A 25,413-nucleotide genomic window follows, 5' to 3' on the forward strand; every position below is an offset into this window, starting at 1 on the left:
GAAGGAAGGAAGGAAGGAGGGGAGGGAGGGAGGGAGGGAGGGAGGGAAGGAGGGAGGGAGGGAAGGAGGAAGGAAGAAAGGGAGAGGGAGGGGGGAAAAGAGCAACAAAAGGTAAAGAGAAAGAGAAACAGGAAGAAAAAGGAAGAGGAAAGGAAAGAAGAAAAGGAAAAAAATGGAAGGAATCAGAGATCCATATGGGAAGTCTCAAACTACTTTCAATAATTGCTTCAGATGTCACATTGTGGTACCCATATATTCCTGTTAAAGAATGTGTTTTTTCTGCTTGTAAAATGAGAAGTTCAATTGTGTGTGTGTGTTTCCAGAATACAAGTTCATAATTTTCTTCCCCTCCTCTCTCTTTTGCTTTTAATAGTCTTTATTGAGCATCCGTGGCTCTCTTTTTTCTCCAAGACGCAACAGCCGAACAAGCATCTTCAGCTTCAGGGGTAGAGCCAAAGATATTGGCTCTGAAAATGACTTTGCTGATGATGAGCACAGTACTTTTGAAGACAATGACAGTAGAAGAGATTCCCTGTTTGTTCCACACAGACATGGAGAACGGCGCCACAGTAATGTTAGTCAGGCTAGTCGATCATCTCGGGTGCTGCCCATATTGCCAGTGAATGGAAAAATGCACAGCTCAGTGGATTGCAATGGTGTGGTTTCTCTGGTTGGTGGACCTTCAGCCCTTACATCACCAACGGGGCAACTCCTGCCAGAGGTGATGATAATTAAAACTGTTATTCATAAGAATGCAAGAAAGCTGGGACTAGCTAGTTCAAATATGAATGTGCATTACCTTTTTCTCTAGTAAGATTTGTATAGAATAGAATCCTGAATGCCAGGAGTTAGGCTAATTAAGCTTAGAAAGTTGCTTTTAAATGCATTACTTAATATATTTCTAACAATAACCCTTCAAGATATAGATTCTACAAGTGCTCTTATGCCTTTTTTTTTAAATAAGGAAACAGAAACTTAGATAAAATATCTTGTCTAGGTCACACAGCTGGCAGGTGGCAGAAACAGGATTAAAACTCAGGCATCTCCTTATGCCAACCAAACCCAGCACTCTTTGCATTATGCCACTTTACTCACTGCTCTGGACTAGCAGAACAAACCTTAATAGTATAAAATTTGATTAATATGAATGAATTTATTTAAAGACAGGAAAATTAGAGTTTATAAAATAGTTAGCTAGTTTTTAGCAACCTAATCATTACTAATAATTAAAGGTAATTTGTAACTTACACGGTCCAGAATGTTATTTCTTAAGTACTACACTGAAATATGATCTATTGTTATCTATAAATAAGACATTATTTTGCCCACAGATGGGCCACTTTAACCCTGCATAGAGTCTGTCATTTTGGAGTTAACTGATGAATACATACAATGGCACTTTTTTTAAATTGCCACCACACTTTGGTGGCAGAAGTCACTTTAAGATATTGATATCACGGGGTGGCCAGGTAGCACAGCGAGTAAGAGCACTGGCTCCAGTGTTGAGAAGACCTGGAGATCGAATCCCGGGCTCAGACACTTAGCACCCACCCAGAAACACCTGGCCATGTAACCTTGAGCAAGTTACTTAACCCCAGTTGCTTAGGGGCAGCCAGGTGGCTCAGCAAGTAAGAGCACTGGCTCCAGTGTCAGGATGACCTGGATCAAATCCAAGCTCAGATACTCAGCACCACACCCAGAAATAACTGGCCGTGTAACCTTGAGCAAGTTACTTAACCCCGATTGCTTTAAAAAAAAAAAAAATTCAGTTACAAAGTGTCTCACTGTCTTGTCTGTTGCAAACCAAGTCCCCAGATACTATAATTATATGGAAACTCTTCCAAGTGTCACTTTCTGGCAATGAGAAGAAAAGCAAAAGTGGAGCTCGAAGAATATTTCTGTTAGGATAGCAAAGCAAAATGTTTTTAGACCGAGAAGACACAAATGTACTTGCCCCACAGATACCCATGCAAACCAAACCAGAAAGAAGTAACTAAGAAAAAGCAAACTGTATCGCATTTTAAATTAGGTAGGTCGCTTTTTTGGTATTAGTCTTATCCCTCACTAAAAGTATTCTTATCTCTTTTAGGTCTGAAATTACTAGACCAGGGCTTATAGTCATGTTAGTCCTAAGAGGACTACCTGGGAACATCCCCAAGAGAAGAGAATCTGCTATATTTTTAAAGGTTTCCCCCCAAATGACATTGATTTGTCCCTTAGTAATCCTTGATTTAAGCATCCTCAAAACACCTTCCAAAAAGCCTGACTTAATGAAGTGCTCTGCTTTAAAAGAGCACAACACACATCCTTTCTGCATTATGAATTGCTTTTGTAGGAGTGCTTTAGGATTTGATTGATTTTTCCTGTGCTAGAGGATGACGGCTCCTTGATTTGGCATGTTCTTTTCAGGGCACCACTACAGAAACAGAAATAAGAAAGAGACGATCTAGTTCTTATCATGTGTCCATAGATTTGCTAGAAGACCCTTCAGCAAGGCAAAGAGCAATGAGTATAGCCAGTATACTGACCAACACGATGGAAGGTGGGTAGCCAGTTTTATACCATGATTGCTCAGTTGGCAATAATGCCCCACCCAACTGCTTTTTTTATGAATTTCCAGAAAAATATTTCCAAACTTGTCATTTCACATAATGCTTTGCATCTTTTACAATCAATATGTGCTGTCTGGTAAAGATTTCCCATTTTAGATTCCAGGAAATTGCTGCGGATTCCAGGTAAATATAAGTGTTTTGGTTTTTTGGGTTTTGTTTCTTGTTTTTACCAGATAAGGTTCTAAAGAAGTGACACATTTTTAGGATAATATGGAAAACAGTTTAATAATAAATTTTGAGAATGTTAACCCTATAAAGTTATATTCAACTGATATGAGTTGATCTATGGACTCTCAGTTTTATGCAAGAAATATAAGTTAATTCTCATGTAAAGAAGGATTTCAAGTTAGTTCAGTCTGAAATAAAGCTTTCAAAATGAGTTTTTTTTTTCTTTCAGCTGTTTTAGAGTAGATAACTAAAGTGCATTTGATGCCGATATAGGTTGGTATTTCTTGCCAGATATAGGTTCACTTTTGGTGGCATTTTCATTTCATTCCATATTGTAAGTGGACTCAAACTTTGCCTCTCATGATTTTGGGAATGCTTCTGTGTGCCTAACATTCTAACCCTTCTTATGTGACCTTGTAGAGACAGAATGGGTTTTAAGGGTATATGTGTGTGTGTGTATGCATGTGTGTGTGTGTGTTTGTGTGTTTGTATGCATTGTTTTTATAGTTAACTCAGTTTCTCACAATATCAGGCAGATTCTTGATGGATTTTTTTTTCAGTCTGAATGAAGACTCATTGAATTTTTTTTTTAATGTCAGAGGCCTAGAAGTCACAACCATAAAAATCCCAGTGTAGCTATACAGTATTTATCACAGTCATGTAATCAATATGACAAGTCCCAGTTTTCTTGATGTCCTAATGCAGTAACAGAAATCTTTTCATTGATTTCTACTGGAATATTAAACTCTAGTACGTTCTTCCCCAACCTCGCCTGCCATTAGCTTGCACTCCTTCTCCTCCCCCAGCTGCCAGTAGCTTGCTCCTCCCTGTCCCTCCAGGTAAAGTCTTTTGAAGATTCTCTGGGCTTCTGCTCCTTGCCATAGCAAAACCACTGAGAGGAAGCTGCCAGTGGTTCTGCTACCGATGTCAGCAGCATGGCTGCTCCCTAAAGCAGGAAGTAGAGAAGGAGACAGGGTAAGTCAAAATAATAGTAATACTTTGCACTTTGAGTACTATTGATTTTCAATAAATATAAGAAATTATTTAGAAAAAAAAGCACCACAGAATTGTACTCTTCTAATCATTAAAAGTTATAGCTTTCAAAATGAATATACCAAGAACTCACTCATTTGGAATCCATAAAGAATGGAGCATGGGATGGAAATATGACCCAGGAATAGATTCATTCATACATTCAATATTTGAGCTCAGACAGTGAGCAGAATCCTAGATGAGGCACTGGGAGAGATCAACCTTACCCTCATGGAATTCTGATACAGAGATAAGAAACAAATGCAGATGCCTATGTCATATAAGTACATTAGAAAGTTAGAAACGGGTGACCAATGGTGACTTCTTTATTCACATTTTTCTGAGTGCAGAAACTTTTCCTTTTCCCCCAGTATTTGTTGGGAAGATTCAGTTTTATGACCCTTAGACTGATCACTAACTTTTTCATCCTGTTTTCCATTAGTTATGCAGAGTGAGAATCTGATTCTTCCTTATACAGTAACATCCAAATTTTTCAAATTGAGGTTCCTAACAGACTGTCAGGAAAGTTGTTGGCATCTAACTTTCATAGCCATAATCTATATCTTTCTGGTTCCTTAGAAACGGTAGTATGGTAATGTTATGTTCATGTAATCTGATTGTCTGAAAATATGTTTCTTCCATGTCTAACCTTGGGCTTGTTTATCTTTATTTTGTTGAGTGGGACTTTGTTGATCTGACTTACTCCACCCCCACCCCTTTTTTTCTATTACTACAGTCAATTCTTAATTATCCAGGATAATAAAAGGGTACAGTAGCATGGCTAACACAAAAAGAGCAAACAATTCAAAAATTGTTTAATTTTAAAATGTATTGCATTGTTTTGCTTTGGCTAATATTGTTTAGCTTGTATTTCTTGAATATATATCAGTGAGAGAGTTAGGAAGTAAGTTAGAGGCACTTTGAGTGGAAAAGATTAAATATTTACTGTAACTGATCCACTGTATGTTTAATCCACATAGATAATTGAGAAATGGCTGTAGTTCTTAGTCCTTTGCTGGTTGCATTGTTTTATACTCACTTTGTGGGATGTATTATACAAATATGATTTTATTCTAGTGCCCAAATTTACCTGGTGTGAGGATAAACAGAGCCTGCTCTGTAGATGCAATGCTGGATTTCCCTATTTGATCTTTTCTCATTCTTCTACGAAATTTATGTTCTTTTACCAAATGAAAAGCAGACGGTGATTTTTGAGAATTTTAATAGCATATTAGGAAAAAAAAGGTAACTGAAAGTTTACTGAAAAAGGATGATTTTGTTGCTTTCTGTTTTGTTATTTGAATAAGCTGATGTTTCATGATCCATTGTATTTGAGAAAATTTTATAATAGTAAATGGAAATCTACCCATTAATCAATGTACAACACCTGGTTACCATTTAAATTCTAGAATGTGTCTATAAAATGAAGGCTACATATTTGCTATCTGTAGGCTCTGACTGAGTGTTAAAGATTACTTTTACCAGATAAAATTTGTGTTATTCTTAATTAGAATAAAACTGTGCATTAATAGCTTTGACATCTGAGGAAACAAGCAATTTGCAGACATTTAATAATTTTAATGACCATTAATTTTATGAATTTAGCCAATATTTATTAATTATTTACTTGTTAGCTACTAAAAGTACTACACTGGGCACTAAAAAGTAGATTTATGTTTACATATAATTTGATTGTCACTTTACTATCTGTTATCTTACTTGATTCTGAGAACAAAAAGTAAGGCAAATAATTCAATGCCCATCTCACAGATAAGGAGATTAAACCTCAAGGAACTTAAATGATTTGTCATAGGTCATATAACTAGTAAATATGGGAGTACAATCCAGGTAAGACACATACAATCATATCTTTAGAAAATTGAGAATTTAATAAGTGTAATTAACACTTGTTAGTTGATTAATTGTGACCTCAATTGTCTATTTTATATTCCTGTGTTTATAGTGAATTAGTTGATTGAGAATTATAGTTTTGAATGTGAACTATCAAAGTTGATAGAAGGTCAAATACATTTTGTTGGGAGTTCAGTGTTTGGTAAGAGGCACTGACCTCAATTAAATTGTTGGAAATGATTAGCTGTTAGATAGCAAACTTGGATAGAATTAAACACAGAAATGGGCCTTCATCCCATTCAGTCAATCTGTTAACAAGTACATATTAAGTACTTGCCATGTGTCAGTCATTGTGCTTGGTCCTACAGGTACAGAGATAAAAACCAAATGGCTGCTGTTCTTAAGGACTTTACATTCTATTGAAGGAGATAAACATATTCATATATATGTTGCAGAGATAGCAAGATTACCCCTACATTGGTCAAAGACCCTCACTTGCCCCTCAATTGCCCCTCAGTCTACTACTTGATTCATTCTTATACTTAATCTTATAATCCTGAACTCCAAAGCAATCCAAGAGTGTTTCCTCATAAATTATTGAAATTTCAACATATATCTCAGTCAAGTTCAGAAACCCACACAGTCCATCAAATAGTACTTATTCAGTAAACTAGAGAAACTTCTTTTCCAAATTATAGTTACTTATGTTTCTCACAATCTCCTATCATTAAGAAAATATTAAAGTTATTGAATATAAAATTTATTAACACAAGGCTAATAATAGCAAAACAGACATACAGTATTTTAGCTGTAAGAATGTTCATAGAGTCTTACCTCTTACTGTAACCAGGATAATGGTTATAGTAGTTTCATAAAGACAGTTATATCTATCTTCTTTCTCTTTGTTCTCTCAGTATCTCAACAGATATTTTACAGGTATCTCTCTTTTCTCTCACATCCTCATTCTTAAAAGTCTCTCTCTAGACTCATCCTTCATAAAAATTTCCTTATAATGTTTCTTCATAAGATAAGTTGAAATTTCTAAGAAAAAAAAATGTTTCCCTTCATCTTATTTCTCTGTGCCTATTCTTCAAAATCCTCATAATCCACATGAATCAAGGATAATCCCACATTCTCCCTGAGTTTGTAGGAAGAAACACCTTATCTAATGACAGTTAAAACTATAATTCCTAGTAGCTTCATGGCTTCTTAAAGAGAAAGCAACGGTTTTGATAGCCTCTGTAGGACAGGTTTTTTGAAACAGGTTTTACATAGGTATATAGTATATAGATACCAGGTAGCAGCTCAGGGGATAAGAAAAGGCCTCATGTATAAGGTGGCACTTGAACAGGCATCTTTAAAAAAAATTCTATAAGACAGAGATGAAGACCATATTATATAATTTAAGAGCTGATTAAATATGAGACAACTAATTCCTCAACAATTTGTATTAATAATGGAAGCACATAAGCTTCTAAGTGCTTGATATTTCCATCATTTCTTGTGGTCTTTGGTTAGCAATGAAATGTGAATACTGTCTGTGTGGTGGGGGAGGGGGAGGCTTAAAGGTTTAATGTGCAATTCCATCTTGTGGGCCTGATTTGTGGGTTTCTGACTGGCATGTTGTGGCAGACATCCTGTTTTTTTGTTTCAAAAATTGAAGATTATCGTCTGATATTTGAACGGAGCAGATGGAATTCAGATAGGAAATTACAATTTCTCTACTTTGTAATTTGCAGAGAATATAAGATATTACTGACCCCATCCATACTATAAACTAATATGATATTGCCACAATATCCATCTTAAATTACAATCTGCTTTAATCGCACTGACTGAGGTCTCAGTAGGTAAAATTTCCCTATCATTAGCCCATCATATCATTTCAGCATTTTTTCCCTTAAATTTTAAGCCAGAGGCTATTTAACATGAAATATATTGAGTACTATATTCATGGATATTCCTCCCTTTTTCTTCCAGAACTTGAAGAATCCAGACAGAAATGTCCCCCATGCTGGTATAAATTTGCTAACACCTGTTTGATCTGGGATTGTTGTGAACCATGGCTAAAAGTGAAGCACATCGTCAGTCTCATTGTGATGGACCCATTTGTTGACCTGGCAATTACCATCTGCATTGTCCTGAATACTCTGTTCATGGCCATGGAACATTATCCTATGACTGAACAGTTTAGTGGTGTGCTTTATGTAGGAAACCTGGTAAGACTGACTACTTGGGTGTACCTTTTCTCTTTAAAAGAAAACACTAATGCCCTACTAGATTCTATTATTTATTCTTCAGGCTCAAATTAAATTTCAAATTGCTGTTATAGTTGACCCATGTAGTATACCCATGACAACAAAAATGTTTAAAATTAAATGTAACTAAAATGCATTTGTGAAGCCAGTTAAAGATCTTAAAAATAGCATACTCCTTGATTGGGAATCAAAGTAAATTACCTTATAATTATATAGGTGATTATTAATTTCTGAGAAAATAGTTATTGTACCAAAAATTCTGAAAAAAATTAGAATATTTTCAATAGGGCATATCCACACTTGCTTTTACAAAGTAGAAGCTAACTATCTTATTCATTTAAGTAAATTTCAAAAAGTCATTTGTAAGATTCTGAAGTAGTAGGTGGGGACAGGGAATTATATAGATTCTTATTTCCATACATCATCCTAAAAATGTTTGTTTCCTTCATTATTATTTTTTTAAATATCAAATGTATATAATATTATCATGGTGAGGTATGGTCTCTGAACTCAAGTATTTGTTATTTACTGATAGAATAAATGTATACTAACCAAAAAATGTAGTTACCTATATAATGGTTTCATAAAATATTCATATAATTCTAAACTTGACAATTATGCATATATATAGGAAATAAATTAAAAGCAAGTTATATAAACATAAGTCACAAAATTTCACCACAATATAAATCAAATTCCTAGTCTCTGAAATAACCACCTTCTTTCTTTACATATTACTAAATCTTTTTTCTAAGCAGTTAAAAACTATGTATTTCTAGGCTAAAACTTGGTGATTTTTAAAAATATGTGTTTTATGCTCATATATTTAAGTTCCTTCAGTGAAAACCATACAGATAAATTCCAGTTTTATCTTGTTTTTTTCTAACACATGCAAATCCAACAGTAATCAAATTTAAAGCCAATGGAATCAATAAATCACTCCAGTAACAGATTTCATTTAGAAGGAAAAGGCATTGTATTTATCCTTGCTTATGGTACTAGCTGGGAAGGTAAAACTAGCTTATATGAAAAGACAGAAAGATTACATGCTCATCTGTGAGATACTGGACTATAAGTGCAATAGCAGTTCAAAGAATGTGTGAATTGGAGTAGTTGGAGGATTCATATAGGAGTTATTCCTGGACATACAGATGTAGATAAATTTGGATTCATTCATCTCTTCAACAAATATTAATTGAAATCATATATTTATAAGCTACTGAGCTAGCTGTCCTGTGTCCATTTAATAAAGAAGAATAAGATATGACCTATGCTCTCAAGAAGTGTATGATTTGATAGAAATGATGATGATACAGGCAAATAATTATAATGAAGGATAATCTTATAAATCCTGTGAGAGAAGGGTACAAACAAACTGGTAGAGGTAAAGGAGGGAGAGAGAATGACTGGCTGTAGTGATCAAAGAGGCTTCATGGAGTCAATAGCCTTTGAGCTGAGCATGGAAGGACAGGTAAAATTTTAACAAGTAGATTACACATGGGAGGAAATGGAGTGAGTGAAAGAAAAGAGACTACTACAATGAATAGTCATCTGGCCAAAGGATAGGTTACCTATACCCTTTCAGGTAATCCTGGTTTAACATACCAGGATTATATAAATCCCTTTTAATTTTTTAATGAAGGACAATATGTGGGTTGCTATTGCTATTGTTGTGATGGTAGTGGGGGTCATGAATAATTTAATTTGCTAATTTTTATTTACATAGCACTCTATGGTCTACAAAACTTATATGTGTAATGATTTTGGATAATTTGCGTTTTTGTCTTACTAAGAATGAAAGGTTCTAGGGGTTTCTTTGGTGGAAGAAAATGGAATTTTGTTGACTCTCAGGTGAGTCTTGCTCAGGATAGTTGCATATTTTGTTCAATTATATTTAGTAGGTATGTTTACCATATTTAAAAATTCATCAGATTGGGGCAGCTAGGTGGTGCAGTGAATAGAGCATGGGTCCTGGAGTCAGAAGGACCTGATTTCAAATCCGGCCTCAGACTTAACACAAAAACTAGCCTGTGACCTTGGGCAAGTCACTTAACCCCAATTGCCTTACCTTCCCCCCTCCAAAAAAAAAACCTAAAAAAATTCATCAGATTAAAGCAATTAAAGGATGTAAAGCAGTGAAAATAAGGTATTACCAAAATGTTGTAGAGGCAAGTAGGTAGAGCCTGGAGTCAAGAAGACCTAAGTTCAAATCCAGCATCACATATTTACTAGCAGTATGACCCTAGGCAAATCATTTAATTGCTGTCTACCTCAGTTAATTCATCTGTAAAACTAGAACCATAGTAACATATACCTCCCAGTCTGCTGTGATGATCAAATGTGATAATAACTGTAAAACCCTTAGTATGGTACCTTGCACATAGTAAGCACTATATAAATGTGAGCCATTTGTTATTATTCCTATTTTAGTAATTATATTTAGTAATGATGTTTTAATATGATATTTAGTAATGATATTTTAGTATGATATTTAGTAATGATATTTTAGTGTAACAAAAATATACCCCTGATGAAACATTGAATCACATAATCTTAAAAATGTGAAAAACCGTGAAAACTGTATAGTCTAACTCCTACCTGAGCAAGAATCCCTTGTACAACACTGCCATTAAGTAGTAATCCAGCCTTTCCTTGAATATCTCTAGTGAGCTGGGAACCCACTATCTTCTGAGGAAATTCATTGTATTTTTGGACAATTCTCGAAAGAAAGTTTTCCTTTTTATCAAGGCTTAATCTGCCTCTGCAACTTCCTTATCTAGTCCTCTCTCTTGGATAAAAAGAACAATTCAAATTTCTTTTCCAAATGATAGCCTTTTCAAATACTTGAATATATAATCATGTAACCCTCAAGTCTTCTCTTCTCTAGACTAAACATATTTAGTTCCTCAATGATCTTTATATGGCACTATCTCAAGGCCCTGCACTGTAGTGTCTGTTTTTCAGGATCTTTCTTTTAAAAAAAAAAAAAATATATATATATATATATATATATGGCTTCTTTTATTTTTTTTTATTATTTTGGGGGGGGTTTTGGAGGGAGAAGATAGGGCAATTGGGGTTTAGTGACTTGTCCAAGGTCACATGGCTCGTTTTGTGTTAAGGGTCTAAGGTCACATTTGAACTCAGGTCCTCCTGACTCCAGGGTCAGTACTCTATTCACTGTGACACCTAGCCACCCCCAGGATGTTTCTTAAAATATCCCCAGAACTAAATACAGTACACTCAATCTTATATGACCACAACGGAATACAATGGAATTGTCACCTTCCTAATTCTGGACATCATGTGTATCTTAATTCATCCTAAATTTGCATTAGTTTGACTGCTGTATTACTCTCTTGATTCATGCTGAGCTTTGTGACTACTAAAACCCCCATATCTTTATTCAGAAAAACTGCTAAATAGCTATGTCTTTCCACTTTATGCTTTTGAGCTGATTTCTCCAATTCATGTGTACTTAACATTTTTCACTGCTAAAGCTCCTCCACTGTGCAGTGTTTTTTTTTTCCAGTCTGATATCTCTTTACCAGTTCTATGTCACCTTTCAGAGATCACTGATAGGGGTTCAGCACTCATATCCACTAGTTCTTCCATTTTCTTAAGGATATAATTCAAGACTGGTGATTTGATCTTACTAAGAGGAGCCTGGTGCTTACTTACTGTTTCCTGACTCATCTTTGGATACTATTTTCTTATTCTTCTCTTAGTAAAAACCATGTAACTATATAGTATATAGTCCTACAAGCTAACATGTATTTTATATTCCAATACATACATCTGTGTGATATTTAATATTTAGATAGACATATAACTTTAGTTATCATAGTAGTTTTATTCAGAGATATTTAATATTATATAATTTCATAAATATATTTGATGCAAAATAAATATTATTAATATCAATAAAATGGATTGCCACATTTATAAGAGTTCATGATAGCACTTTCTTTTAGGATCGGCAAAGTAAATACCATGTCTTAAACTATCTTCATCCTAAGGTTTATAGATATGTCTGTATTTTACAAATGACAATACCAAGCAAACTTACATTCCTACAAATTGCCTGATTCTTGAATGTTAGGTTTTATCTATGTGATTTCCAAAGCAGCTAGCAGGTAAATCAGTCAAAGAAGTTGTCAATTTATTGGGGAAAGAATGTCAATTTATTATTGGATAACAGGATCACAAATTTAGAGTTGGGAAGGAAGTAGATTTAAAACCAAAGAGTTCCTTAGATATAATGTAGTCTAGGGGCGGCCAGGTAGCACAGCGAGTAAGAGCACTGGCTCCAGTGTTGAGAGGACCTGGAGATCGAATCCCGGGCTCAGACACTTAGCACCCACCCAGAAACACCTGGCCGTGTAACCTTGAGCAAGTTACTTAACCCCAATTGCTTAGGGGTGGCCAGGTGGCTCAGTGAGTAAGAGTACCGGCTCCAGTGTTGGGACGACCTGGAGATCGAATCCCGGGCTCAGACACTCAGCACCACACCCAGAAATAACTGGCCGTGTAACCTTGAGCAAGTTACTTAACCCTGATTGCTTAAAAAAAATATATAATAATGTAGTCTAGCTCTCTTTTACAGATTAGGGGCACTGAGAAATGAAATGATTTGCATACGGCTTCACAAGTAGTAAGTGGCATGGTCTCAATTCTAATCAGTTTTACTTTATGACATGTAATTTAATGCTCTTTCACTAAAGTACACTTCTTTTATACTAAGGTTGGGAATCATGGGATTAGGAACTAATGCTACTTATGTCAAAGTTATGGTTTCAAGGACCCATTAGTTTTATTTTGTTCCACAGACAAAAGTAAAACCTAATTTTAGTCATCCAGCACAAATCAATTGTTGGTTAGCAAGAGTAAAGCCATTACTGTTCTGTATTACCAGTTCTATGTCAGTTCTATTAAGACAGTCATCTAAGGTGGTACCTGATTGCTGTCAAATTGGCAGTGACTCGAACAGGTAGAAAATGAAAAAGAAAAGGATTGCTGATGCCATCTGGTAATGATAACAATATTAATAATAATTATAATAATCATAAGTGGCATTTGTACAGTGCTTTGTTTGTAAGATGCTTTGAAAATATCTCATTTTATCCTTACAACAACTTGGCGATGGGGAGTAGGTGATATTATTATCCCCATTTTACAGATGAGAAAACTGAGGCAGACCAGTTAAATGACTTGTCCAAGGTCACACAGCTAGTAAGCATCTGAGAATAGATTTAAACTCAAATTTGATTCCAGACTGCAGGTCCAGCCACTGAGTGATCTAGCTGTCTCTCTACCTGGTACTGAAAACACCAGAAGTTCATGTACATACAATCAGTTCAATAAATCAGTCATTCAATAAGTTATGTGTCAACCACTGTACTAGGCACTGGGGCTACAAATAGAAAATTGTAGTTTACATATTTACTCATAGAAAAATAAATAGAGAATATATACACAAAATAAAAATACATCTTAAATTAAGATGGTTATGAGACAGAGGAAAGGAGAGTGTGTATTCTAGGTAAGTGGAATAGCCAGTTCAAAGGCCCTGAGATAGGAGATGGAGTATTGAGTGTGAGGAACAAAGAGAAGCCAAATTTAGCTGAATCACTGAGTACTGAAGGGGAAGTAATGTTCAAAGCAGCTGGAAGGACAGATTGAGGCCAGATTAGGTAGGGCTTTAAAAGCTAAACAGAAGAATTTATTTTTTTCCTCAAGGCAATAGGCAGCCACTTGTGGGGGTTATGAAAGGGAGTCACCTGGTCACATTACTATCAAAAGAAATTGCCTTAAGGAAAATTGTTTTGACTGTTGTGTGTGTAGGATGGACTTGAATAGTAAGAGCCTTGGGTCACGGAGAACAATGAGGAGACTGTTGCAACAATCTTGGCCAGAGGTGATCAGGGTCCATTCAAGGGTAGTAGATGTGTGAGTAAAGAGAAGGGGTCAAAATAAGAGATGTTGTCGAAGAAGAAATGGCAAAAACAACTGATTAGATATTTGGGGTAAGGAAGAGTGAGGAGTCCAGGATAATAGAGACATTATGAACCTGGAAGACTGAAAATGTGGTGGTGCCTTCAACAATAAGACTGGGGTTCAAAGGAAGGAAACTTAGGGGTGGCTAGGTGGTGCAGTGAATAGAGCATCGGCCCTGGAGTCAGGAGGACCCAAGTTCAAATCTGAACTCAGATACTTAACACAAAAACTAGCCCTGTGACCTTGGGCAAGTCACTTAACTCCAGTTGCCCTCCAAAAAAGCAAAAAAAAACCAAAACCAAACAAAACAAAGGAAGGAAACTAAATATTAGGAAAATGGAAGGACAAGACCATGACTCAGCAGAAAGAACATTAGATTTGGAGTAAGAGGATTTGTGTCTGCATTCTGGAGCTGCTACTTACTAGTGGTGTGACTTCAGACAAGTTAACGTTTCTGGGTTTCAGTTTCCTATTTCTTTAAAAGGAAGTAGTTCGTCTGGATGATCTCTAAAGTCCCTTCCTCTTCAAAGTCTTTTGATTTCCTATGATTGATGAGAACTGAAGTACTATGCAGAGATTCAGTCATAGAGGAACTGAGGGGACAAAGTAGGGACTTAGTCAAAGGGAAATTGAGGTCCAAGGGAGAAACTCAGTTACTAGAGGACTAAAGTATCAAATGCAGAGTAGGAACAGTCAGAGTTACTGATGGAACTCTTTATAGTCTCCTACCTGGAAATAGGAGATTCCAGAGTCTAGAATAGGGCTGAATTTGAGTCCAGCTTTAAAGTTTAATAGGCTATAGGAGCAGAGAAGCAAGCCCCAGACTATTACATAGCTACTTTCCCGAGAGTCCTCAGGCAGAGTACTATATAGAAGGATTTGAGGGTGCTTTCTCCATTACCTTTGTGGTTTTATTCTCATTGTACTTAATTGGATTTAGGACTGGTTTTAGGACAACAGCAATTTACTGATTTTATTTACCAAGGTTATTCTAACTTTAGTTAAGTTACAGTAGAGTTAAAGTAGGACTCTCCATGTTCTTTCCTTTGCATAATTGTAGTATGTAACTGTTCTCACTAGTATCTCTTCTTTTTCACTGAATTAGAAATTGATGGACTGAATAATCTTGTGGCAGAAGTTAATTTTTTTTTATTAATTTAAAAACACAAAAGAAAATGTCCTTCAAAGATTAATTGAGAGATGAGAGTGGAGGCACCTGCAAGGTACCTCTCTCCTACCCTGGAGTTCAGAATTTTCAACAGCTTTCCTGATTATTTGGGAAGGGATCAAACCAGCAAGTACTAGACTCTAGCTCAACAATCTTAACCTTTACCAGTTTAAAAGCATCACAGCTTGCAGAACCTCTCACTTTGAGGAATTATGAATTCATCGGATTTTTTTTTTACAAAGCATTAAGGTTACCTGTGCATAGTCTCAGTCACTCTGTGTGCAAGGGGTACTTCTTCATTGAGATTCTCTTCTTCCCCCAAAGTCCTACTCTAATGCTTCATTGTAGCATAAAGGGAACTTTCAGTTCTTGAAGGCTATACCCATGGAATGAAGAACTGGAAGTTTCTATTATGTTGGAGTAGCTTTGGGTGTGTCATTGGCAACAGAATATGTGTGCTTTCTAAGGAATAGCCTTGCTTAGTGTGAATAGGCTCATCACTATTAGACCAACCACTTGGAGATGAGTTCTTTGACCACAGTAACTCATGAAATAAAGAAAAATACTAAAAAAAAAAAAAAAGAAAAAAATACTAAAGGACTCTTAGTCCTGTGCAGTCCCCTTCCCTGTGCAGTAACAGGGGCAGAGCAGTGCAAAATGGGGTAAAGGGTGTTAAGAAACATAGTTATTAGCCTGCCTATAAACATTAACTTAGTTGTTGCTGTACTAAATATAAGAACTTTGTCCAGTGGCCAGTGAGTTGGCATTCTACTGGAGGAAACTAATCATATCAATCCCAATTCTCTTTCTCTAAACCAGAAATCAAAGGAAATTGTAACTCAGTGGAAGAGTAGCTGACAGATCCTCCTTGAAGAGGTAAATGCAGGAGTTGGTTTTATCATGTATCTAAAGAAATACCGTTTTTCAGGATATTCGGTTATCCCATATTACAATGTGCTTGATAAATATTTGCAAAAAAAACCCCAGCACTGAAAATAATTGTAGCTTATGTAACACTACCTATTTTCAAAGATGTAAAGATAGAAAGATTCTGTAGGAATACCTTACAAATTGAATCAATATATACTTTCATGATGTCAGTACATACATAATTATTAGGAAAATTATATTGTAAAATAAGTTTCAGGAATAAGGAACAATAGAAGCCAAAGACTTACATACTATATAAAAGACCCTTTCCTGTATACTAGAAATAGTTTCTTTAAAAAATTGGGAGGTGTTAAACATGACAAGCATCAAAAAAGTCCAACTGATTACATTTTGACAGACTAGAAATGATTGAGGCATGAGTTATTACAGATTTAGATGCAAAGTCAGATTACTGATTCATTAGAGCAAAGATAAAAATTAATAAGAAATTAGAGGAATGAATAAAAATGAGGGGAAAAGATATATTCAGTTAAAATACTCCAACTTGGGGCGGCCAGGTAGCACAGCGAGTACCCAGCGAGTACACAGCGACCCCCAGTCAAATCTGGGCTCAGATACTCAGCACCACACCCAGAAATAACTGGCTGTGTAACCTTTAGCAAGTTACTTAACCCCGATTGCTTTAAAAAAATAAATAAATAAATAAATGAAATACTCCAACCTGACCTACTTAAACAAACAAAAAATGAAGTCAATAGAGACAAGACAATCTATACAAATTTTAACAGATATGTAGAAAAGTTTAACTTCTGTAAATTAGTTGCCACAATAAAGAAACCAGAACAACTTGAAAACCACCCTAAGTCACCACACACTTGACTTAATAGACAAGCAAAGAGATACGACAACCAAGAGCAACACTAAGACTATAAACTTGGCCTTTTAAAAACTGTGTAAGAAGTATCATCTTACAAAATAGAGAGAAGCAGTGAAGTTTAAGAGAGTTTTAATGAATGACCCAATTCAACAAAGTCATCCCAAGGGAATTTGAGGGTGAAAATGGAAAGAAGACAACAACTAGACTGAAAATGGGGAAAGGTCTGCAAAGATTCTTATAACTAATTCCTTTATGCGTCAAGTACAGTAGAGCTACTGTTGTGGTTTCATGGTGTGTTGTGGTGGCACTGTCTCAAGGAATATAGAGTCAGACCACCTCTAAGCCAAGTATAGCTGTTTACTGAGGATTGATGCCACTCAGAAGTGGACTAGGTTCCAAGAGGAACTGAAAACTTAGTAAGACAACAGAGGCAAAATTTTAGTGTAATGATGCTGATTACACAACAGAAATTATGAATATTAAGGCAGGAAGGGTTTGTTAAGGGATTAGGTAATGGGGAGAGGTTCCTTCCATAGTTGGTGGTCAGGTGTCCTGGTCATGCTGTTTTCTGATTGGCTAGCCATTGTGGTCCTGTCTGATTAAGATGGATAATTAGGTAATGTGGTCCTTTCTTCCTTTTCCACATTTGTTAAAATGTGTTAATTGGATCTAGGGGCAGTGGCTATGTAGGGGCAATGGCCTTAGTGAGTCTGGGTTAAAGCCAGACTGTGTGGTTAAATCAGGACATTCCTGCTGTTCATTGGGTCCATAAGGATGTTAGAATATTGGGAATGGTGGCAGCTTTATTAGGATTCCATCATTCCCCTTTCAAAGAGCTGTGACCCACATTCATTGGGAAAAAGGGATGAAGGTCTCAGCTTCTGTAGCTTCTTCAGGCTGAAAAGAAGCATAGAACTGTCCCTGTTTTGATGGGTCCCAGGAAGGAGGTTGACTGGAACCAAGCATAGGCCACATACAGGGATTGATGTATGGGTATAGGTTATCAGCTGTAAGTAAATGGCATGTAGTGTGGAAGGCACAAATCTGATAGGCAAGTTTAATATGCAAGTCCCAAATATGAGGAGAAAGAAACCAAGAGCCCCATGATGCTATTATTTACTTTTTTTTTTTTTTAAAGCAATCGGGGTTAAGTAACTTGCTCAAGGTTACACGGCCAGGTGTTTCTGGGTGGGTGCTCAGTGTCTGAGCCCAGGATTCGATCTCCAGGTCTTCTCAACACTAGAGCCGGTGCTCTTACTCGCTGTGCTACCTGGCCGCCCCCTATTATTTACTTTTGACATACAAGATTAGAATATTGGGTCTGGGGGCAGTTTTATTAGGATTCTATCAGCTACCATACTTGGACTCTTAACATCCAAGTCCTGACTATGCTCATGGGAAGGCAGAAGGAGCACCAAAGAGAACAAGGGTGAGGAAAGCAGCTATATTAGACCAAGGTGACGAAGAGGAAATCTGTGTTGAAGGTCACATAATTGTGAGGATATTTTTGTGTCTATTCTATAAATAACTGAATGGGGAGGGGGGTACGATGAGAAAAATCTAATGACATATTATTGCCTTCAGAAGGTGACCAAGAGAACATTAACAACTACTACCGGGGCGGCCAGGTAGCACAGCGAGTAAGAGCATCGGCTCCAGTGTTGAGAAGACCTGGAGATCGAATCCCGGGCTCAGACACTTAGCACCCACCCAGAAACACCTGGCCGTGTAACCTTAAGCAAGTTACTTAACCCTAATTGCGAGTAAGAGCACTGGCTCCAGCACCGGGCTCGGATACTCAGCACCACACCCAGAAATAACTGGCCATGTAACCTTGAGCAAGTTATTTAACCCCGATTCCTTTAAAAAAAAAAAAAACAAACCAACAACTACTACCCATGGATCTCCTTTCCTATCTATATAAAATACTTGAAAATAAGCTATATATGCATTGATGGCATCTGTAATAAAGTTATTAGAAGGGAATATAGGCAGGCTTTACAAGTGATATTTGATAATAGACTACGTCTTTTACCAGGACATACATGATCAAAAGATGTAGAAAATATAAAATTTCATTGTATTTAAATTTTATTGATTTTAACCATCATTTGATTTAGTAGAGCCATAGCAACTTTAAAGGCTCTCCTTCAACAAGATGTTTCTCATACTTATGCCAAAAATAAACAAGATTCTTTAAAAGAAACAATCAGAAGGACAACCTAATTTGATGTGTCCTCTGATTGCTTATAGGGAGATATATGTTTAAAGATATGCCATGAAGGAGGTCCAGTGCAGAATCTTAATTGCCGAGAAAATCCCTACCAATGCTGAGGTCCTCCAGTTGTTCTTGTTGACAGATGACATTGTGTTGGTAGCATCTGGTACACTAAAATGCCTCCCAAATAAGATTCTTGGTCACTCCAAAGATCGTGGCCTTACAATCTATACAGGAACAGTGAAGGAAAAACTTTCCATTGTTCAGATATGCAGTTGGATAAACTGTCTATGAAGCTTGTACTTTTGTAGCTAAATAGATAACTGATGAATAGCCCATTACTCCATTGGTATTTTCACAATGTCAAGAAAATATGAGAAAGATCTTGAATACTTTGACTGGACCACTTTTGGTGAACTTAGGGAAGGACGTGGATAACCATCACACACGATGAATCTACATCATAGGAGGAAATAGCATGGAGATGAGATCTCAAATGCTATAGAACATTGAGTACTTTCCATAAGAGTTAGTGGCATTTACCGAGGTATATTCCATTAACCTGGATGGAAAAAGATTTCCTCATCAGCTAAATATTAAATAGATATAGTATCTGGTCTGTTATTGTTTGGGGATGAAATGTGAACCTGCTGATGGGGGTTAAGTTGACTCAGTCAGAAAAAGTATCTTGACCTTTCTGGTAACAACAGAAAAAAATCTAAGGGCCGTCTCCATACAACCAAACTATATACTGCCTGCCTGTCCTTCGTGAGTAGAGGAGACAAAGCAGGTAAATTATCAGTGTTATCTTCCTTAATGAATAAATGGATCAAAAGCTTTTATTAAGTGCCTACTGGATATCAGGCACTGTGCTAGGGATTGGAGTGCACAAAAACAAGAATGAGCCATCTACCCTCAAGGAACTTAATATTATTAGAGACAACGTGTACATAATATACATACAAAACAAATGTGAGGTAATGGGGGTTGGGGGAGAACTAGCTTCTGCTAGGAGGCATGAGAATGGCCTCGAGAGGCAGCTGGTGTTGGGAGGACCTGAGGTCAAATCTGACCTCAGACTTTCTAGCTACATGACCTTAGGCAAATCACTTAATCTCTATTTGTCTGAGTTTTCTCAACTGTTAAATGTTAAATGGGGATTATAACAGCACATACTTCCCAAGGTTATTGTAAGGATCAAATGAGATAATAGTTGTAAAGCATTTATTACAGTTCCTGGCACATAGTAGGCTATGTAAATGCATATTCCTTTTTCCTCTCATGTAGATGATGGTACTTGAGCTGAACTTTGAAACAGATTAAAGATTTTAAGATGAAGGAAGGAAGGGAGATATTAAATGTGTGGCAGGCACAGGTATTCCCTACATCAGGTCTAAGTGTATTACAAATATTATCTCATTTGATCCTCACAAAAACCCTGAAAGATAAATGCTATTATTCCCATTTTACAGTTAAGGAAACTGAGGCAAATAGGAATTAAATTACTTGCCCAGGATCGCAAAGCTAGAAAGCATATGAGGCTAGATTTTAACTCAGATATTCCTGACTCCAGACCCAGACCTCTACACTCTACCACCTAGCTGGTTCTAGAGAAAGAGGTGAGAAGGGAGTACATTCCAGGAATGAAGGACAGGTGGATTGTCCAAAGGCATAGAGATAAAGTAATAAAATGTTATGTGTGAGGAGTAGCAAAAAGGCAAATTTCACTGAGCCATTAAGCTAAATAAAGAACAAAATGGTTTCATTAGTTAATAGTTTGTATTTTTAAATTTCGCCCTTTTTCCTATCAGACCTCTGATTTCATCATTGTAGTGGGATTTCAGGAAGGAAGACGGGTGGAGGGAAATTCTCTACCAATGGAATTCAGTACCTTTTCTTCAATTTAGGAAAGTTGCCTGGGACCTTGGGAGGTCAGGTGACTTGGTCACACAGACAATATACCAAATGCAAGTCTTGAATGCAGGTCTTCCAAACTCCCAGAGACCATTTGCTACATCTATTTACTAAGTAAATAGTACTATTTACTACTAATATTAACTAAGCTACTCTGCTTATCTCACTTTTCACTTGATCAGCTATGAATATTTTAGATTATTAATTAGATTTTCAGGTTCATATTTGAATCCATGTAATTCCATGTACATTAATAAATAGGTACTGTGCTACTTTTAAAAATACATAAACTATATGTCTATTGTAATTTTAGAGTATTTATAATTTTGAAAGGTTCTTAGTGTTATTAATATAGTAATCTATATTTTTCTCTTAGGTTTTTACTGGAATCTTCACAGCAGAAATGTTTCTCAAGATAATTGCCATGGATCCATATTATTATTTCCAAGAAGGCTGGAATATTTTTGATGGTTTTATTGTCAGCCTTAGTTTAATGGAACTTGGTCTGGCAAATGTGGAAGGACTTTCTGTACTCAGATCATTCAGACTGGTAAATCAATTGCCCATATGTATCTAATGGTGGAAGATGATGATGTGTTACCTTTTTCATGTTTATATAATTTTATTATTAATTAATGAATCTTTATTTTAAGAAGTGATGTTCTATATAATGGGATATTAAAATGCCTACCATAAGATAGAAAATTCAACTTCACTAATAGCCTCTACCTACAGCTTTATTTTCTACAACTAGATAGTTCTGTATCATTGGATAGTTCTTGAAATTCTGTGGGATTTTTTGCTTTTTATAAAATAATATTTTTCTTTTGTATTTATAATAGGATGACTTGAGTTTATGGACCTGTTAATATTAGTGGAGGAGAGGAAGAGGAAGTCATTCAATGAATTACACCCTTGAAGTTCTCTTAAGATCTCTGTGGTTTTTATATTGGATAGAATTTGTTCAGATTTTTCTTTCCTGAATTTTGTTGGATCTATAAGATAAATGCCTTTCTTGTGCATATTTTATCTTCAAAACAATTGGCTTCAAGTTCTGATGGCAATATCTACTTAAATTTCCCTTTTTTCTGTCAAAATGAAGGTTTCTTTTCTTCTTTTCTCCAGTTATGTGGTGGCTCTTATTTGAAAATGAACTAGGAAGAGAATCTGAAACCAGAAGGGGAGATGGGGAATTGAAGTTTAATAAAGGAATTCTAGCTCAATCTAGAAATTATTGTTGCCTAACTCCTATGACTAGATAATAAGTTGATTTGATTTTAAGACTATAAATTCACCATATGGAATTGGGGAATGGTTAGTAGGATGAAACTAGTAAATTGCATATTTAGCCAACTATATTTAGTATGATAATTTAAGTACTTTGGTAGGTATTTGACTTCTGTGGGTCACTTATATATGATTTAACATTAAACTGACCCTCCTGACATTTATGAAAATGAAAAATGATTGCCATTACTTAATTGTAAATAATATGTTAGTGGTTGAAAGAACTAATACAGTTAGGTCTCTAACTTAATGAGAGATAGCAATTTACATATTTTAATAGTTAGTTAAATAAGTTGTTGAAGACAGATGCTGATAAAGCAGGAATATGTATACATTTATCTTTTAATAAAATAAAACCTCTGGAAAATATAGCCAAATATTAAAACAAAGTACATCTGATTTTTTTTTAATGCTTAAAAGTCAGAGTTGTTTGCATTTTACATTCTCTCATTTATATTTAAATATTTTTAGCATTTCTGGATTTTGGGAAAATTCAGTAAGCAAACTTTAAAATATACATAAGACTCTGAATTTTCCAGTGATCATTATCTGGATAGAGTATATGGCAGCGATCCTTTCCAGATTGTGCTAGAAATCTTTTATCAATCATAAATTCATCATTCCTCTTCTGTCATCAGTGCAGGAAAAGTAGAATGCAGCTGGGCCTTTAAGAGCTTTAAATGCCAAAAAGATAACTTGGTATTAGATCCTAGTGATAATAATGAACTACTGGAGTTTACTGAAGCAAAAAAGGGGGAGCTGATTAGATCAAACCTGTATTTTAGGAAAGTTACCATGTTGTCTGTGTGGAAGATGGATTAAAGTGGAGAGACACTTGTAGTAGGGAGATAAATTAGGAGCATGTTACAATATTCCAGGTGAGAGATGATAATGGCCTAAGCTAGGTTATTGCTTGGGTGGAGATAAGGTGATTTATGCAAGAGATGTTGTGAAGATAGAAACAATAAGATTTGACAGCAGACTATATATTTAGGATAATGGAGAGTTAGGCATCGAAGATGACATCTAGCTATGAATCTGGGTGCATAGAAGGATGATGGTACCTTTGGCTTGAAGAAAGAAGTAGAAAAGGTATGGGTTTGGGAGAATAGATAATGGGTTATAATTTGGCCATCAGTCTAGATAAAACTATTGGATCCTGAACTGGGGGAGAGTAATTAGATGTGAGAGATGTTGTAGGGGTACAATCAACTAAATTTGACAGTTGATTGGATATTAGAAGTAAGAGAAGGAAGAATCAAGGATAATGCCAAGTTTGTAAACGTGGTTACTTGAAGAGGAAAGTTGGGAGAAAGCATGACTAGAGGGGAAGATGATTGTTTAGTCATATTAGAGTTTGAGATTCCAATGAGACAGCTACATGGAGATGTCTAGTATGCAGTTAGAGGAACAGAACTGGAGTTTTTAAGTGATTTTATTGTTAAAAATAAAGGTTTGGGAATCTTCTGCATATAAAATGAACCCACAGGAGCAGATAAAATCACCAAGGGAGAGAGTGCAGCAGCAAGAGAAGATAGGAGGGCCTAGGATAGAGACTAGGATATTCACACTTGAAGGGATAGGAAATGGAGAAAGTCCAGGTGTGGATGATGATTCAGCAGATTAGTGAAGAAGGAGCAGTCAGATAGGGAGGAGGAGAACCCACATGGAACATTGTCAGAAACACTGAGTTAGGAGAGAGTGTGCAGGAAGAGGTCAAGAATATGCAATATTACATAGCAAGCAGGAAGAAGAAGGTCATAAGATCTCAGTTAAGAGAGCATCAGTAACTTATCAGAGAGCCATTTCAGTCAAGTGGTGGAATCAGAAACAAGATTTCCCAGTGTCGAGAAGTGATTGAGTGGCAAGGAAGTAGGGGCCATGAGTATAAGCAGCTTTGCAGAATGGTAGTCAAGTGAAGGATTGTTTCTGTTAAATTCTTTTTTTTTTTTTCAGTAGGGTAGAGACCTGGTCATATTCATAGGGGATGGATATAGTACACAAGGAGAGATTAAAGATGGAGGAGTGTGAGGAAAAGATGGGAGGAGCAAGCTCCCAAAGTACAAGGAAGACGTGAATTCAAAGGCACAAGAATGAAGTTTGATCTTCACAAGTAGAAGGGCCACCTATTCTTCAGATACCTTTAGAGAGGAGAGAATGGGGCCAATGTAGGGAACTTTTGAAGTGCTGAGTAAGATAGAAATGGGAGTTCTGGATGCCCTTGATTTTCTTGGTAAAGTAGGAGGCAAGGTATTCTGCTGAGGAGAAGGAGACTGTTATTGGAAACTCGAGAAGAGAAGAAAAATGTTTGGAACAGCTGCTGCCTATAATATAATAGAGGATCAAGGAAAATAAAAGCATTTCTATATGACAACAAGGGCCACTTGACATTAAAAAACATGAATTTGTCATAAATCCATTTAACACTGTTATATGACTTCCTTTGGTGACATTAAATAGTACTGGAATAGGAGCAGAAAAGTGGATGATGAGGGTGACCCCAGGGCTCAGAACTGGAAAGGTATGAGAGTCATTAGAGCAAGTGATTAGAGCGAGGAATCCTAGGTCAAAGAACAGTGTGGATACAAAATCGATTAAATAATGGATCAAGACTGTGAAGGGAAGAAAGTAAGGATGATGCTTTGGTAAAATAGAAAGGGATGGAGGAAATTAATATTGCAATGAGGACGGAGGATAGTAATGAGGCAGAGGGGAGGGGGAAAACCAGGATATTTATAATCATAGAAGTGAACATCAGCATTCATGACCATGGGGTTGGCATAGTTATAGGTGACAATGAGATTTAAGCTGTGGCCACTCATGAATAATTGAGGCAGAACTGAAGATGTAGGCCATGGGAATCAAAAATGTTGAATAACTGGCAGGCCAGATTATTGAAGGAGGCATCAGCATTTTTATCGAAGTTCCCAAGTATGACGGCAGAGAAGGCAGTGGGAGGAAGACTGAAACAGATACTAAACTCCTTGAGAAAGGTGGCAAATATATTATAATAAGGATCAATGTTGGGTGTTATGAACAGATATGGGGTGTTTCAATGGAGAAGAGGTTGCTGAGTGATATTGGTAGAATCAGGGTCTGATAATGTCAACAAGGAGCAAGTACTATGATTTCTCCTACTT

General features: G+C 36.2%; 1 protein-coding gene across 3 annotated transcripts in view; it reads left to right on the forward strand.

The window, feature by feature from the left end:
* The window catches only part of SCN2A (sodium voltage-gated channel alpha subunit 2), a 162,948-nt gene that overhangs the window by 78,748 nt on the left and 58,787 nt on the right, over window positions 1–25,413 (forward strand). For all 3 annotated transcript variants that reach the window (XM_069080605.1, XM_069080606.1, XM_069080603.1), the window contains exons 12-15: window positions 374–721; window positions 2,410–2,542; window positions 7,644–7,882; window positions 21,363–21,536. In XM_069080605.1, the coding sequence (XP_068936706.1) occupies window positions 374–721; window positions 2,410–2,542; window positions 7,644–7,882; window positions 21,363–21,536 (894 nt within the window). The remainder of the gene's footprint in view (window positions 1–373; window positions 722–2,409; window positions 2,543–7,643; window positions 7,883–21,362; window positions 21,537–25,413) is intronic.

This window comes from Petaurus breviceps, unplaced genomic scaffold (genome assembly GCF_028583685.1).
Source record: "Petaurus breviceps papuanus isolate PSGF00001 unplaced genomic scaffold, PetGlider_PUasm1.0 91133, whole genome shotgun sequence".
Classification (NCBI taxonomy): Eukaryota; Metazoa; Chordata; class Mammalia; order Diprotodontia; family Petauridae; genus Petaurus; species Petaurus breviceps.